The sequence below is a fragment of the Ambystoma mexicanum genome, chromosome 2q (assembly GCF_040938575.1).
Source record: "Ambystoma mexicanum isolate Mex_15411 chromosome 2q, UKY_AmexF1_1, whole genome shotgun sequence".
NCBI classification, from domain to species: Eukaryota; Metazoa; Chordata; class Amphibia; order Caudata; family Ambystomatidae; genus Ambystoma; species Ambystoma mexicanum.
In genome coordinates, this window is record NC_090924.1 from 1,271,009,438 (window position 1) to 1,271,025,850 (window position 16,413).

Genomic DNA, 16,413 nt, shown 5'->3' on the forward strand with positions numbered 1-16,413 from the left:
GCCATCCAACTATGACGATTATCTCTATCCTGCCAGAACTTGCTTAAAGCAGCTTCTTCTTAAGTGTGAGGAGTGTATCTCCCCTCTGCCCTCTTTAGCCTCAGCAACCCCTTACACAACAACACTGTTCCATGCTAAATCCCCACTACTTGCCCCTTCATGTTGCCTCTGGTTGGCTATTTAGAAAATTACATTTTGTGTTTATTTTGAATTTTGAAATTTTAGATTTTTTGTGTTTAGCAAATAGTTTTTTGTTGTACTTTTTAAGCATTCTATATTTTTCACGTTATGGATTTTATTCTGGTATAGTAGTTGTGCCACATACGTGCATTAACTCCAAACTTTCCTGGACTACTTCCTTCCTGTGCCGTTCCATCTAAGATCTGGAAGTTGTCTAGCAAGAAGGTTGCCAGCAGGTGAATTATTGGCACATTGGCTTATGCCCAGAGCATTGGAAAGGACCTAGAGGCAAAGTTACACTCTGGCAGCAAAACAGGCTTTAAAAGAGCACACAAAGCATTGGTAGACAGCGTTAAAAACCCTATTAGTATTGCCACATGTTTTAAATATCTTTTCCGCAAAAATAACGATCAAATTCTACACAAATTCATACATCCAGCTACTTTGCAGCCTAAAATACGGCCCTGGCTGCCAAGATTTATGAGACGCCATCTTGTTGTTCTGTACACAAAAGATCAACAGAGTAAACAGAGACATTGATATTGATGGGAAATTGTTGAGCCATCACCTTTCTGCATCCAGTCAGTCATCAGTACTCCATCGCTAGAGGCACAGGTAGCATCACGTATCCTGGACCTGCCCAGACACTTCCGTCCGTCAGATGAAATGCTCGGCAACCGATTGGGCCCGTGTCCTGACACATCCTGTCAAACATGTGCGGCTATTCCACTGTTCTCCCACCACCACAGCAGCAAGACAAAGTTCCAGGTAATCGAAGAGATCACTCGTTATTGCACCACTTCAGAATCCAAAGGCCCACTTCACAGACTTGGGTAAAATACAAATTCATTTGAGACAATCAGTACACGACTGACATCAATGTGGGTCTGATTTAGGTAATCTCACTGTTGTTCATGAGACATATATATGCTCTTTACTGGAGCCTTTTTGCACAGCCCGCGCAGCCTTGCGTAATTTTAGATCCCCAGCAAAGGTAGTAACTATAAAAGGTAGCAGGAGCATTGTGCTCTCATTACATACATTTTATAGTATTAGCACCGGTAAGAAGTTACTACAATAATTGATCATTAAGGGCCAGTCGCGATGAGAGAATATGTAAAAAAAGATTTATATTTTGTAGTCAACATTGATACAGCGCTTTATTTTAGCCGTTCTAGTTCAGTATTACAATCATGGGTATAACCCTATAAATGCTACACTAGGTCAGCTCAATATGGCTGCCGAGTAGCAGGTAGAAATTCCATAGAGTCTACAGTTACCCTAATAGACTCCAACCTGATTGTTGCACACGTGACAGCTCGGACTTATTAATGAATGAAGCAGGCGGTTTTGAATTTCTAAATAGCCTGAGGAAGTCCGTAGAAGGGTGGAATGTGTGGCAGTTTTTTGCTTGTTTTTATGGTTACCATCTACTTGTTCTGTTCTGTTATCGCGCTCTGAAACACTTGTGTACGAGCACGTTACAAATAAAATAAAATATATCATATCATCTTATGATGTTAATGAACTTTTAACTCTGGTATGATTACTATTGGAAAATAAAACTACTTTTTGCACTTTATTTGGAAACCGAGTGCGGGGCAATTTCTTTCTCTCAGCATCTGGACTGACTAACACCACACGGAGTGGCTGTCTTTCTAGTTGGGCCAGTTTTATTTTAATAAATATATATATATATATATATATATATATATATTTTAACATATGGGCAATGATACTCTAAAACATACACACACAAATCTAGGGCAAAATTGTTGTCATATCCGGATAAAGGTCTCAGTGGGCCAAAATAGAGGCTCCGCCCATCTCCACAGTCCAGCAATTTGCATATACTCACGCACTTCATACACTCATTTAAAATAAGCTGAGATATTATGGAGGGCAGTAAACAGAAATGTCTTACTTGAGTATTGAGCTGAAGTCAAGTGAAAGGCCAAAATCTAAACTGCATGTGGAATGGTACAGATGTCTCCTCACAGAAGCGTGAGGGTGGGTCTGGCGATCAGATAAGAGCCTGGGCCCCCTCACCCTTCATCTCCTATTGCTGGTATGAGAGTTAAGAGCCAAGGAATGCAGCCCTCATAAAACATGGCGGGGGAGAAATGGCCAAATGGGGGAAGGATATTTTCTGTAAAAATGCAGCCAGTTCCACTATAGGTACAGATAAAATGCTAGGCCACATGTTAAAATGAGGAGAGCCACCTAAGGCTGTGAGGAAAAAAGGGGTGAACAGCCTTAGGTGGCTCTCCTTATTTTAACATGTGGCCTAGCCTTTTCTCTGTCCTTTTTCCCATGGAGTGGAAGTGGCTAGTGGCCTGGTAGTGTTTTAAAATATACAGTCGTCCAATAAGACATGTATAGTAGCCTCAGTTGAAGGCCGTGGCCACCTAGTGGGTCCAAAAGAAATATAATGGGGGAACGTGTACAGTGGACACGGCCGAAGGCAAGGGCTAGTGGCCTGGTAGTGTTTCAAAATATAGAGTGGGCAACGGCCGAAGGCCCTGGCTAGTGGGCCCGAAAGATAATGTATAGTCGCCATGGCTAAAGGCTGTGGCCACCTAGTGGGTCCAAAAGAATGATATTGGGGGAACATATGCAGTAGATATGGCCGAAGTTCATGGCAAGTGGCCCCTAAAAATGCTATGGTACAACAAAACCCTTGGCATTTACTGAAAAAAGCCTCAGCTAAGGTGCAGTGAAGCTGCATAGATTTAACACAACAAAACCCTTGAAATTCAGCAGATGATGGAAGTCATGCCCAGCCTAACTCGGCACGTTCCCGTTGCAAAACCCATGAGCACATGCATATTATAAGAGAAAGGATTCACAATGACATACAAAATGGCATTATGGATGACATAGCATTATGGGGAACATCAACGGGAGCACACCAAGTTAAACTGGTCATGACTTCCCACATCCGCTGAATTTCAAGGGTTTTGGTGCGTTAAATCTGTGCAACTTAACTCCTCCTTAACTACATTTTTTTCAGTGAATATATATATATATATATATATATATATATATAGTTGAGTTTGTTTGTACCATGTTAGCCAATAGTTGAACAGAATGTTGATCCAAACGAAAACGAGTGGATATCTTCATTAGGCTAGTAAAGTCATTTATTTTGCATATATGAGAGCCTTTGTGGAATTATGCCACTTCCTCAGGCAGAGATGGAATGAAGCCTTTGAAAAACATTGCAGCATTACAGCTTACATCCCCCTCCTGGAAATACCTGCTTATCTGTGCCTGTCTGTGAACCTAATTTGTAGGTCTGCTTAGAGAGGCATGTATTAGATGTTGCACTCCCCCACACATTGCTATCTTCAAGGTTGAAATGGTACACTGTGTTAAGTGGGGCCAGGGTCAGTGTAACTGAAAAGCAGGGAAAGAAGAAACAGCCCGACCTGTTAGTGTTCTCAGGAAGGCAGCAGGGAATGGGTTAGTGTCAGCCATAGGTGCTGTCCAGTTGAGACTTGGTATGTCAGGCCAGCCCGTTTGCAGGATCAGTGGTTGCACAATCATCAACATATCATGCTTTTGTCTCTAGAATGCTGAAAGAAGGATACACAACAATTATGTGTTAAGCCTGTGACTCGTGGAGCCCAGTGTGGTAACTTTGTGTCATATCCCATCTCGGGATTTTGTTGCATCGCAATCAGAAGGAAAGGGTGGGATTTAGCCAGACACAGGGGCCCTGACAAGTCTCTGAGAAGCCTATTGCGGGTGCATTTTTAGGGCAGGGGGGCAGGCTTAGAGGGAGTCTGGAAATTATTCATTGCCTTAGAGAGGCATGTGGGGCTGGTACAGTGTGAGTTGAATGACTGTGAATGGCTTTGGAAAAAATTATGGAAAGTGTCAGGTCTGAATGTTGTGATCCCTGTATCACGATGTGTGGAAAACATGACAGTCTGTTAGTTGGAAAAGTGACTCATGAAACTGCGATCTCTGTGCATTTGAATTCATAGATCTTGCTGGCATTGTCAATCCTGAAATTACACCTGAGTGCAGCAATTCTGAGATCATCAAGAGTATGATTGGCTTCTGAAAAATGCTCACCAACTGCACTCTCGTTTGTGCATCGCTTGACAATCTGACAATTGGAGGTTTATGCGTGTATGTAGAGGTTGGCTAGTTTCCCCAACACAGTAGCCACGCTAGGGACATTTCATGCACATAATCATGCAAACAATATTGTTGGATGCACATGCTTGCTGGATGCACATGTAAACATGTATATATAGATATATAGATAAATAGATATATACACACACACATACATATGCTATTCTAAGGATATCTGTGGATTGCAGACTAAGCATGCAAGCCCCACACCCCATGCTTCCCCTCTCCCTTCCTCTGCTTCTAAAAAATCTGCATGGGACAAGGTGTAGGGGCCTTGGATCAAAGTGTGACAACAGAGGGCACCGCCGTGGCATCCTCACAGACAAGGGTGAAAGGCATTAAAAGATAGGAGAAAGGGAAAACAAATGAATCAAAATGAGGCGAGAGAAACAAAAAAATACAATAAAATAGGGCAACCAGAAAAGAAAAGGACTAGGTATGGAATAAAAGGGTAAAGGAGGAAGTGCATGAGAAAAAAGATGGAAGGAGAACTAAGTAAGTGGGGAAGGAGTAGAAAGAAGGAACAGAAAATAATTAAATTAAAAAAAGGAAAGAAATAAAGAAGAGACATTAAAAATGAAAGATGAGGGGGATAAGAAAAAGATAAGTAAATAGGGAGAGGCAATGACATGAAAAAAAGGCAGCATTCATTTTAAAAGGAGGAAGTACATGTCTAAGAAAGAGAGAAAATATAGGACAGCTGGGGCGGTAGAGATGAGAGTAGCACAGATGAGGTGATGGTGGAGAATGACTGAGCTAGATATGGAGGTGAAGGAATGCGCACTAAGAGTGAAACTGGGAAAGAAAACAACCTATGAAAGACAGAGGCATGACAATGAAAGAGCTAGATATGGAGGTGATGGAATAAGGAGTAACAGTGAAACGAAACTGGGAAAGACAGCAACCAAAAGAAGACAGCGGAGTGAGAATGACAGAGCTAGATATGGATTTGAGAGAATGAGCGGTAAGAGTGAAACTGGGAAAGACAGCAACCAACGGAAGACAGAGGCGTGAGAAAGACAGAGCTAGATATGGATGTGAGAGAATGAGCGGTAAGAGTGAAACTGGGAAAGACAGCAACCAACGGAAGACAGAGGCGTGAGAAAGACAGAGCTAGATATGGAAGTGAGGCAATGAGCAGTACGAGTAAAACGGGGAAATAAAGCACCAAAGAAAGGCAGATGTGTGAGAATGAAAGAGCTAAATATAGAGGCAAGGGAATGAGCAGTAACAGTGAATTTGGGAAAAGAAAGTAAACAAAGTAAACAAAGGAAGACAGAGATGTGAGAATGACAGAGCTAGTTATGGAGGTGAAGTAATGGTCAATGGGAATACTACTGGGAAAGAGATTGGCTAAAGGAAGACAGAGGCATGGGAATGACAGTTCGAGATATGGGGGTGAGGGGTTGAGTAATAAGAGTGAAACTAAATAAAAGCAACCAAAGGAAGTCAGAGATGTGAGAATGACAGAGCTAGATATGGAAGTGAGGGAATGAGAAGTAACAGTGAATTTGGGAAAGAAAACAACCCAAGAGAGACAGAAGCGTCAGAATGGCAGAGCAAGATATGGAGGTGAGAGAATGAGCGGTAAGAGTGAAACTGGGACAGAAAGCAACTCAAGGAAGACAGAGGTTGTGAGAATGACAGAGTTAGATATGGAGGTGAGGCAATAAGAAGTAAGAGTAAAACTGGGAAAGAAAGCAAACAGAGGAAGACAGACATGTGTAGATGACAGGGCTAGATATGGAGGTGGGGGCATAAGCAGTAAGAGTGAAACTGGCAAAGAAAGCAAACAGAGGAAGACAGACATGTGTAGATGACAGGGCTAGATATGGAGGTGGGGGAATGAGCAGTAAGAGTGAAACTGGCAAAGAAAGCAAACAGAGGAAGACAAAGGTGTGACGATGGCAGGTCTAGATATGGCGGTGGGGGAATGAGCAGTAACAGTGAAACTGGCCAAGAAACAACTGAAAGAAGGCAGAGGCATGGGAATACCAAAGCTATATATGGCGGTGAGGGAATAAGCAGTAAGAGTAAAACTGGGAAAGACAGCCAGCAAAAGAAGACAGAGGCCTGAGAATGACCAAGCTAAATATGCAGGTGGGGGAATGAGCAGTAACAGAGAAACTATGAATAAAGCAAACCAAGGAAGACAGATGTGTGAGAATGACAGAGGTAGACATGGAGGTGAGGGATAATTCAGTAACAGAGGAACTGTGAAGGAAAGCAACCAAAGGAAGACAGATGCATGAGAATGACAGAGCTAGATATGGAGATGGGGAAATTAGCAGTGAGAATAAAGCTGGGAAAGAGAGTGACCGAAGGCAGAGGCGTGAGAATGGCAGAGCTAGATATGGATGCGAGGGATTGACCGGTAAGAGTGAAACTAGGAAAGACATGGACCGAAGGCAGACAGAGACATAAGAATGACAGATCAAGATATGGTGGTGAGGGATTGAGCGATAAGAGTGAAACTGGGAAACTGTTGTGGGAATTGCAGAACTAAATATGCGTGTCACAAAATGAAAGACAAAGGTTAGAGGGAAATCAGGAAAAAGGGGGATAAGACGATGACGGAGCAAGAGCTAGAGAGGAGAGACTACGTTGAAGGGAGCTCATTCGCACATAACCACTTCAGATGTTACTCAAAGTCTGGTCTTGTCCCTCCAGTGCCTCACATCTCCCAAGTGATTTGCCACCTCTCCATTTCCAAGGATATGCCTCAGAATTGCAAAGAGTACTGAGGCTGGCTCCTTTGGAAACATACCAATGGTTAAAGGCGCTACGCAAATGCCCAATAACTAACAGCACTAGTGGAAACACATGAACATCTCTAAATTGCCTCTCACTGTACTTAATACCAAGACCTTTTCTGGAAATTGGCAAAATGGCAGTGTAGTTACTGGGAACTTCCAGCACAAAGCATGTTTAGATTTCAGAAATACCTGCATGCCGATGCATTGCTAGATCAGTATGCATACTGTTGTGTCTCCGCCGCGATGCTGACTTGGCAGCCCGAGTCCCAAGCACACAGCTGTTCACTTCTTATAGAGGCACAATGGTTTTTCATGGCCTTACCTTGCTCCTGATCTGTCCGGAGGTGGACACCTTCCTGATGAGCTTGTTGGAGATTCCATCTTGCTCCCCTTCGCTGTCTGAAGACTCATCCCCAGCGGCGTCAGGCTGGGCCAACCTGTCCATATCCAGAGAAGACACCGACTCACGGCCCTTCCGCTCAAATATGTCTGCGGGTGACAGTTTCTCAGCCATCGTCAGTGGCGGGATGAGGACCAACTAGAAGAGCGGATTGAACTGGCAGATTCCAAGCTCTTCTCCCTTTGCCTAGACTCATACAGACCTGTTAGGTATAAAAACAAACTCTATTAATCTACATATAATATATATGAGTCTTCAAGAACATTTCATTCTCATGTTCATTACACTGTATTTTTCCAAATTGGGGTGATCGATTGAGCGGCCAGTCAAGAATGTTCAATTTATTGATTATTCTTCTAATGAAGAATTTTACACTAAGACTCTTGTCAGTTTTGAAATTAGCCAAAGAATCAAAAACCGTGTGCAACACGGACCACAACTATGGAATGACCTTGCTGAAGGGTTATTCTGAATAAAGCTTTTTTAAATGAAATAAAATGGAATGACCTACCGCTGAAATGGACTGTGCATTAGAACTGAACTGCTAAGTTCACAATGACCCTAAAAAGAATGCTCTTCCTTAAGACACACCACAAGTGACAGAGTTAGGATTCCTTGATTCGCATCTGGGAAGGGATCTACCCACAATCAGAGTCTTGAGCCCAGCCTTACCTCCAACACATGTTTTGGCGTTGGTAAAGAGACCAGCAACCCAAAACCCGAACAATAAAAATAATCCAACTGCTAATATAATGACTGCACCTCTTTATAGGTGAAAACAATGTTTATTACATACAAGAAATTCTCGGACAGTCTCGTAGAATTGAACTGACACGGAGCTTGTCACGCCAAACAAGTTACAGGTTATATAGTGGAAAACTGCAAATCTGCAAATATAGGTTACATTGTTATCCCACCACCCTCATTGGCTACCACCTTTAGACCATGCTAATACCCCCTCTAGTCCCTGGACCGATTGGCCACACCTTATCTAAACCAATTTCCCTAACACGAGCCCCACTACACTGTCACTATTGAATCCAGGTCTGGAATTTTTTAATGAGGATATTGACACACTAATAAATGGCGACCGTCACATGATATGCACCCCTCCGATCCAGACACGATTAGTAAACTGGCGAGGACATCTCTGCTTTTAATAGGACAATAGAAATTCTCTTTATACCAGACTCTGTGGCGCACACGAGCTGCACCCTCAACCTTGTACTAAATGTATTGGCATCACCTCTTCTCCTCCTATCCCAAATCACAGAATGTTCCGGACAAGGCTGCCCCTTTATCCCCTTCAAACCGTAGGTGCCAGAGATGACGTGTTGTTTTGGTTGTGCGTCTGCTTGTAATTTAAATGGGAAGACCGCTCCTTGCTTGGGGGCCATATCGCACTAAATCTTTGCCAGGCCTCTTGGCATCACACATCCTCCTTCCCATGTCTAAGAAATTTGTCGTTCAAAGGCCTTATGCCTACCTGCTCTCCCAACAGCTAATATTCCGTCCCACCACATTTAGGCCCGGCAGCCGGATACAATTAGCGTTTATCTGTGCATCGTGGGTACCTCGGACCTCAGCTTCTCACCTGGGGGACGGAAACAGGATTTGTCTTGGGACTACACAAAATGAAGCAGCAGCTCCACATCAAGACCTGCGTTTCATTCTGTTCATTGTGTACTAGGCTTTAAAATCCAATATGGTGGCATTCCTGCCGTGTTAATACACTGTCCTTGCTCCTACCACAGTGTTTTTCTGACTCCATCTCCCACCTGCTTCAGCTCTTTCCTTGCACCTCACTGAAGAACATAACTTCATATACAGCTACTAAACACAGGGCCTATACAATGCCACATCTATAACCTCTAGACCTGCACCATTAAAATATTTGTTGCTACCTCTGTGTTGCTATATGGAGGTATCTAATAGGTACAAAAACGAACTACGACTGATATGTGTGCCTTCTGCCGCGCAAAACTCACCCTATTCACAATGGTGCCTGCTAATTGATTTTTCTCAGCCTAAACCTTTTTGCCTGTCTTGGACGCTGCACGTGCATCCCAACACATTGTTCCTGTGAACTTAAAGTCATGAATTCCTTTTAATGTGTACCACATACTTTGTTTTGTTCTCACCTCCTTACACTACTGGCAAGTTAGCATATAAACAAAGCCTTCACCAAATAAATGAACAAATACATTGAAGAAGGGGCAAGTGTGAATACGATTTGACAAAAGCAAGTATTTTGATGCTCCCCAATGTATTTGACTTACTTCTACTCTTCGCTACAGGAGACAAAATAGATCAATCTATCCCACTTTGCTCAGCCAAAAAGGGTGAATTTGAGGTTGCCCTCCTCTAGCCTATCCAAGAGACAGCAGTGGACACAATCTCATGGCACCCCAAGCAAAACTATCCTCAGGCAGAGAAATGCAACCCATCCCAGTATACCTCTCCAAGAAAAGCAGTGCAAGCTATCCCAAACTACCCCTTCCAGGAGGGACAAATGGAAGCCATTCCACTATGTCTCACATGGGAGATCAGTGTGAGCCATCCAAAACTACCACTTCCAGGAGGGACACATGGAACCCAACCCACTATGCCTCACATGGGAGATCAGTGTGAGCCATCCCCGACCACCCATTCCGGGATGGACACATGGAAGCCATTCCACTATGCATGAAATGGGAGATCAGTGTTAGCCATCCCCGACCACCCATTCCAGGAGGGACACATGGACGTCATTCCACTATTTCTCAAATGGGAGATCAGTGTGAGCCATCCCCGACCACCCATTCCAGGAGGGACACATGGACGTCATTCCACTATTTCTCAAATGGGAGATCAGTGTGATCCCCCCTCCCCCGACCACCCATTCCAGGAGGGACACATGGAAGTCATTCCACTATATCTCAAATGGGAGATCAGTGTGAGCCATTCCCGACTACACACTCCAGGAGGGACAAATGGAAGTTATTCCAGTATGCTTCACACGAGACAGCAGTATGAGCCATTTCCGACTACCAATTTCAGGAAGGACACATGGAAAGCTACCCCACTATACATCCCAACCTATCACCATCATAAGAGTTATGCCATTACACTTCATATACAAATTAGTAGTGGGTGACATACTATTCTCCCTGCACAGGAAAGAGTAGTACAATCCATCACAAACTACTCAATAGTGCAGGGAGCAGTCATAGCCATGCCATTAACTGCTGTGGATGAGAGGGTGCTGCTGGATCCCGTCCACGCTACTCCATCAAGGAGAGAAAAGGGGAAACATGCATGTCTAATGTGTACAGGAGAGAGAAGCAGACGCTACCCCGCTACCCTCTGCTCAGGAGAGAGCAGGGAAACATCCATGTCTAATGTGTACAGGAGAGAGAAGCAGAAGCTACCGCGCTACCCTCTGCTCAGGAGAGAGCAGGGAAACATCCATGTCTAATGTGTACAGGAAGGAGAAGCAGAAGCTACCCCACTCCCCTCTGCTCAGGAAAGAGCAGGGAAACATGCATGTCTAATGTGTACAGGAGAGAGAAGCAGAAGCTACCCCGCTACCCTCTGCTCAGGAGAGAGCAGGGAAACATCCATGTCTAATGTGTACAGGAGAGAGAAGCAGAAGCTATCCCACTCTCCCGCTCCCCTCTGCTCAGGGGAGAGCATGGAAACATGCATGTCTAATGTGTGCAGGAGAGAGAAGCAGATGCTATCCCGCTCCCCTCAGCTCAGGAGAGAGCAGGGAAACATCCATGTCTAATGTGAACAGGAGAGAGAAGCAGAAGCTACCCCGCTACCCTCTGCTCAGGAGAGAGCAGGGAAACATCCATGTCTAATGTGAACAGGAGAGAGAAGCAGAAGCTACCCCGCTACCCTCTGCTCAGGAGAGAGCAAGGTAACATCCATGTGAACAGAATGTGTACAGGAAGGAGAAGCAGAAGCTATCCCGCTCCCCTCTGCTCAGGAGAGAGCAGGGAAACATCCATGTCTAATGTGTACAGGAAGGAGAAGCAGAAGCTACCCCGCTCCCCTCTGCTCAGGAGAGAGCAGGGAAACATCCATGTCTAATGTGTACAGGAGAGAGAAGCAGAAGCTATCCCACTCTCCCGCTACCCTCTGCTCAGGAGAGAGCAGGGAAAAATCCATGTCTAATGTGTACAGGAGAGAGAAGTAGAAGCTATCCCACTCTCCCGCTACCCTCTGTTCAGGAGAGAGCAAGGTAACTGTGGGATGTATTTACCCATGCATCCTAGCCCTACCTCAAAACTGTGCAGTACTGACATGAAAACATCATGATGACCAGAGCTTCCCAGAAAATGCACCGGGAAATGCAGGAAGAATAGGCTGCCACCCATTTTTGCCGATGTTATGGGCACAGAAGGACGCTGCCTAAAACCACCATTGGACTACCCGCACAGTAGTCTGAAACCATTGTTTTGACCCATGTGGAATCATTAGACGGGGTAAATATGGGGATTAAGCTGTCGCTGCCCATCATTTTGCCCCAGAACAAAAATAAATAATTGGAGTGGGTAAAGATGGGGATGCGCTGTCGCCGCCCATCATTTCATCCCAGAATCCAGGACAGCTGCGCAGTTGTGCGCACACCAAAATGGTTACCTAACTTGCCACCCACCAGTGTAAAGAAAGGTCTTTGTTGACAAAATCCACTTTTACTGATGTCAAAAAGTTGCTGAAATCGTGACTTATTGGACGACTTTAAAGATTCAACCCTTTTTGTGGGGTTCCACATAACCATCTTACTGTAAGGAGCCCCATCAAAACAATGTTAAGCAAGGATTTACTACCATGTAAGAACCATTCCTGTTTAGAATGCATTAATCCAAGAAAATCCCAAAGTTGCATGCAGTGCCAACAAAATCCTCTAGGCGGCACTAGCGGTCTAAACTCTGACTGAAGAACTGAGTGCAGTTGCTGTACAAAGGGATTTGACTTAGCTGACTTCAAAGGCTGCATTTTAATTAAAAATTAGCCACATGCTGTTCCCAGAGGCCTGAAGCCTGGGAAACCCTATCACCTCAAGAGCTTCACACCAGGAGTTAGAATCTCACATGACCTCTTGATTGATAGAAGGCAGACTGGCTGGGAGCTTCCCAGAGACCACACAAAGGACCCTTTCCTCTGAAAGGAAGATGTTAATTTTGTCTGTTTAATGTCAACAAAGCCCTGCCTGCCCAGAGGACTGACCCACCCAAGTCTTGGAGGCGGACCTCAACACTCTGAGGATTGAATTGGAAGTAAAATATATATTTTACAAAAACACTGATAACTCTTTGTAATCAATTGACAGAAATGTATAACTTTGAGAGCTTTAATTTAAAAAATGTACCTTTAATTCAAGGCCAAATTCGAATTTGTGTGATGTTCTGGGGCAAAACCCCATTGTTTATTAATATTACAGACTCCCTGTTTCAGCTAGACAAACGAAAATGCATTGGTATATGGGTAGATATGTGAGGAACAGTTGTATAAAATTTAATGAAGATCCAATGTTGTGCAGCACATGAAAAAGTGCTAGAAGTGGCCATTTTTGAATGCAAGCTCCTAGGAAAAGCAGATTTGTACAGAGACATGACTAAATTCAGCTACACCATGTATATGTAATTTTAAACAAATGTGTACCTGTGCAAATATGTTTTTAGGTCAGATATAGATTGTGTGTAAAGTTGACAGGGGTGGGTTCTCTGTATCATAAACAGACCTCATCATGATGACACTTCATTTCATTCCCCCAATCAAGTAAGAAATGGAAGTTTGACCAATTAGAAGCTGAGAGAGAGGTAGGGTCAGTGATGCTAGAACACACCCACATTCTAAACACATAAAAGCAGACAGTCAGGACACATAGGGACCTTCAAAATCCATCTGCCGCTGGAAGCCCTGCCGGAAAAATCCATACTTACCTCCATCAAACTCCAGAAAGCCAAACTAGAGACTTCAATCTATCCAGACCAGAGAGAAAGCAGTGCTGTGCCCAGCTGAGACCAGACTAGAGAGAAAGCAGTGCTGTGCCTAGCAGAGACCAGACCAGGCGCTGTGAGCAGAACCCGGAAAGACCTGACCAGACTGTTGACCAGATCGTGACAAAGCCGCTTTCCGGTTCAAAATCTCTTGTGAGTACTTAGCAAAACTCAGAACACATCTTTTAGTTTAAATTCATCTAATTCAATCTATTTAACCTAAGTAGAACTGCCTCCTAGCTGTCACCTGTCATTCTTGCTGCAAAAATTTGTCACTTGTCATTTTGAAAAAGTGTGCGTTTAAAATTTACAAAACCAAAAACGACCTTTACTAAATTGCTCATATCTCCGCAACCGTTTGGGTTAGAGACTTGCAATAACTTTTATTTGATAGCTTAGAATCGTGGCTTTCCTATGAACCTAGAACCGCATTCCTACCCCTTATAGTTTTACCGCAATCGCGAAACACGCATCCGCGAATTTTGCCGCGATTTGCAAATTTCTTCACGTGTAAAAAGACAGCAGTTTTGCTTTCCATTGGCCAGAAATTCGTTTAACCTGCTAACTATCCCTGCATCATTGCCAGTGTGAGCCTGGACTAATATTAACTAGATACCACTCACCCTGAACCTCTATAAGGGAATTAAAAGCAAATTTAGCATATTTCTCATTCATTGCCAGCACATATCCAAGCATTGCCTGTGTTTTCAAAACTCCTATCTGTTTTCTGTAAGCTTGCTGGGATTGAACTGAATTACAGTTGATTGCATTTCTGAGAATTGTGTGCCTTCCATTTCCTTGCCTTGCATCAAGGGGAGGAGGGGATTGCCAGAGAAAAGTGATTACATTGTTTGGTTGAGATCATATTGAGTATTTTCTGTACTGCATTCATTGAATATTGCATCCACCTGAGCTTACTTAAAGCATTTTCTACCACATTATACTTCTGTACCTATTTACCAGTGGGCTACTTATCCATTTCATGTCAACTCATTAGTGATTATAAGAAGTGTGCTAGTGCCAGATTCTCTGTTGTCAATCTTTATCATATCAGATTAAGTGTGCTATTCAATTATTAATTTATTATAAAGTGTGATATCTATATTTTAATTTATCAAATAAACCTTTTAAACTTGCAAAACAGAACTACTTCTTGGCTCAGTGGGGTCAGGGGGATTCCAAGAGAGGGGTGTCATACAAGGGTAGTCATCCAGAACGCATGAACTGGACCTAAAGATATATCAATAAGGGTTTTCATTCAGTATTATAGACTAGGTGTTAATTTGGCTGTAGTGCTGAATTGAATCCTCTTACAAAGTGGGGGCTCGAGCCGAGACGTTGGGTTAGATTTACCATTTGTGCAGCTTAATACAGTGTGCTAACTGACGGGATACATACATCCAGTCGGATCACCACGCTGCATTACGCTGTGAAGCATTCCTCAAAAGGGATACTCCAAGAAAAGTTCTGTTCTGCAAAAATAAAATACAAACTTCTGTAAGTCAGGACAGAGACCAATCTCTAGAATGACGGCCTTAGTAGACATGAAAATAGCCAGAGAGCACTTCTTACATAAGTTATTTGTGAGAGGTGAGTGGACTCACCAGGACCAAACAGTCTGGTTGCAGGCCATCATGCAACAGGTCACGGAAACAGGGTCAGACTTATGGAGAGATCAGGGTCCATTACATGTGGCCCTGAGTGAACTATATATGGCTCCTAAAGCCAAAGAGGAACACAATAAGATTGCCAGGATAGCAGCATACCTGTACCTATATATGGGAGACATGCAGGATAGATGTGCTGAAAGCCAAAACCTGGCAAATAGGCAACAGATGGTGTTAGAGAAGGTCCAATCTGACCTGGCCTCTTCTGAGCAGATGCTGCAGAGGAGCCAGGAGTCAGAAAATGACAGCAGACTGTACATCACTAAAATAAAGGAGGATATGGATGTGCTGCAAAAGGAAAAGTCAGAACAGGATACCAGATTTCTGGCCTTGCAGAAGGAACACCAAGAAGGTTTGGACTCCCTACTGCAAAGCCAGAAAAAGCTGGAGCAACAACTGGACTTCAACAGGGTATGTGCTGAGCAGGTAGTCACCCTGCAAGGCCACCTAGATAGAGTGAAGGCAGAGAGCAACAAACTAATTCTGAAAGACCTGGATACCCAGGCGGAGTTTGATCAGGAGCGCCAGAATGCTGGTGCCTTCCAAAGGCAAAGGGACGACCTGGCGGCACAAATGCAGGCTCTTAGTCAGGAAAGAGACGCCTTAGGCCAGGAAGTCTGCCATTTAAAAAGAAAAATGGAAGAAAATCACCTGGCCCACCAGGGACTGGGTGACCTCCAAAAAGAAAACCAGAACTTGGTAGAGCACACCAGAAGGGTGGAGGATGCTCTAGCAAGAAAGGAGCAGGCCAATAGGGACATTGCCCAGGAGGTAACCCTCCTGCAGCAAAGACTGGCCCAGTTCTCCAGGACCAACCAGGAAGCACAGAGGCAAAATGAGGCCCTCTGCCAGCACAATGATAGGCTCCAACAGCAGGTAGCGATGCAGGAGAAACTGATAGAGTCGAGTAAGGCCTTAACAGAGGAACTGAAAGCACAAATGCAGGCTCTTGCATTGCAACAGGGAGCAGGGGCGGATAGAGATGAGGTTCGCTGGGAAATGGAAACTCCGGAGCATAACCTCAGGAGCCCTAGTACCAGAGGCCCTCATACCTCTCAGTCCCTGGACTCTGCCACCCCCATGCCCCCTGGCGCACATGAGCACAGGGCCACAGGGGTGGCAGATCACTATCCAGCTAAGAGTATGGGGCTCATAGGCCAGTACCACTCAGGAATGGAGGGGTGGGCATCCGGGCATGGGCACCCAAGTACAGTACAGTTCAATGGGGAACCCCAGGAGAGTAGGCCCATTAAGGGCATCCTGAAAACCTC

At 44.2% G+C, this 16,413-nt stretch overlaps 1 protein-coding gene across 4 annotated transcripts in view; it reads right to left on the bottom strand.

The window, feature by feature from the left end:
* Nucleotides 1–16,413, bottom strand: part of LOC138570086 (diacylglycerol kinase delta-like) — a 1,083,011-nt gene that overhangs the window by 838,302 nt on the left and 228,296 nt on the right. For all 4 annotated transcript variants that reach the window (XM_069648673.1, XM_069648675.1, XM_069648678.1 and 1 more), the window contains exon 2: nucleotides 7,408–7,687. In XM_069648673.1, coding sequence (XP_069504774.1) covers nucleotides 7,408–7,599 — 192 coding nt within the window. In that variant the 5' untranslated portion in view covers nucleotides 7,600–7,687. The remainder of the gene's footprint in view (nucleotides 1–7,407; nucleotides 7,688–16,413) is intronic.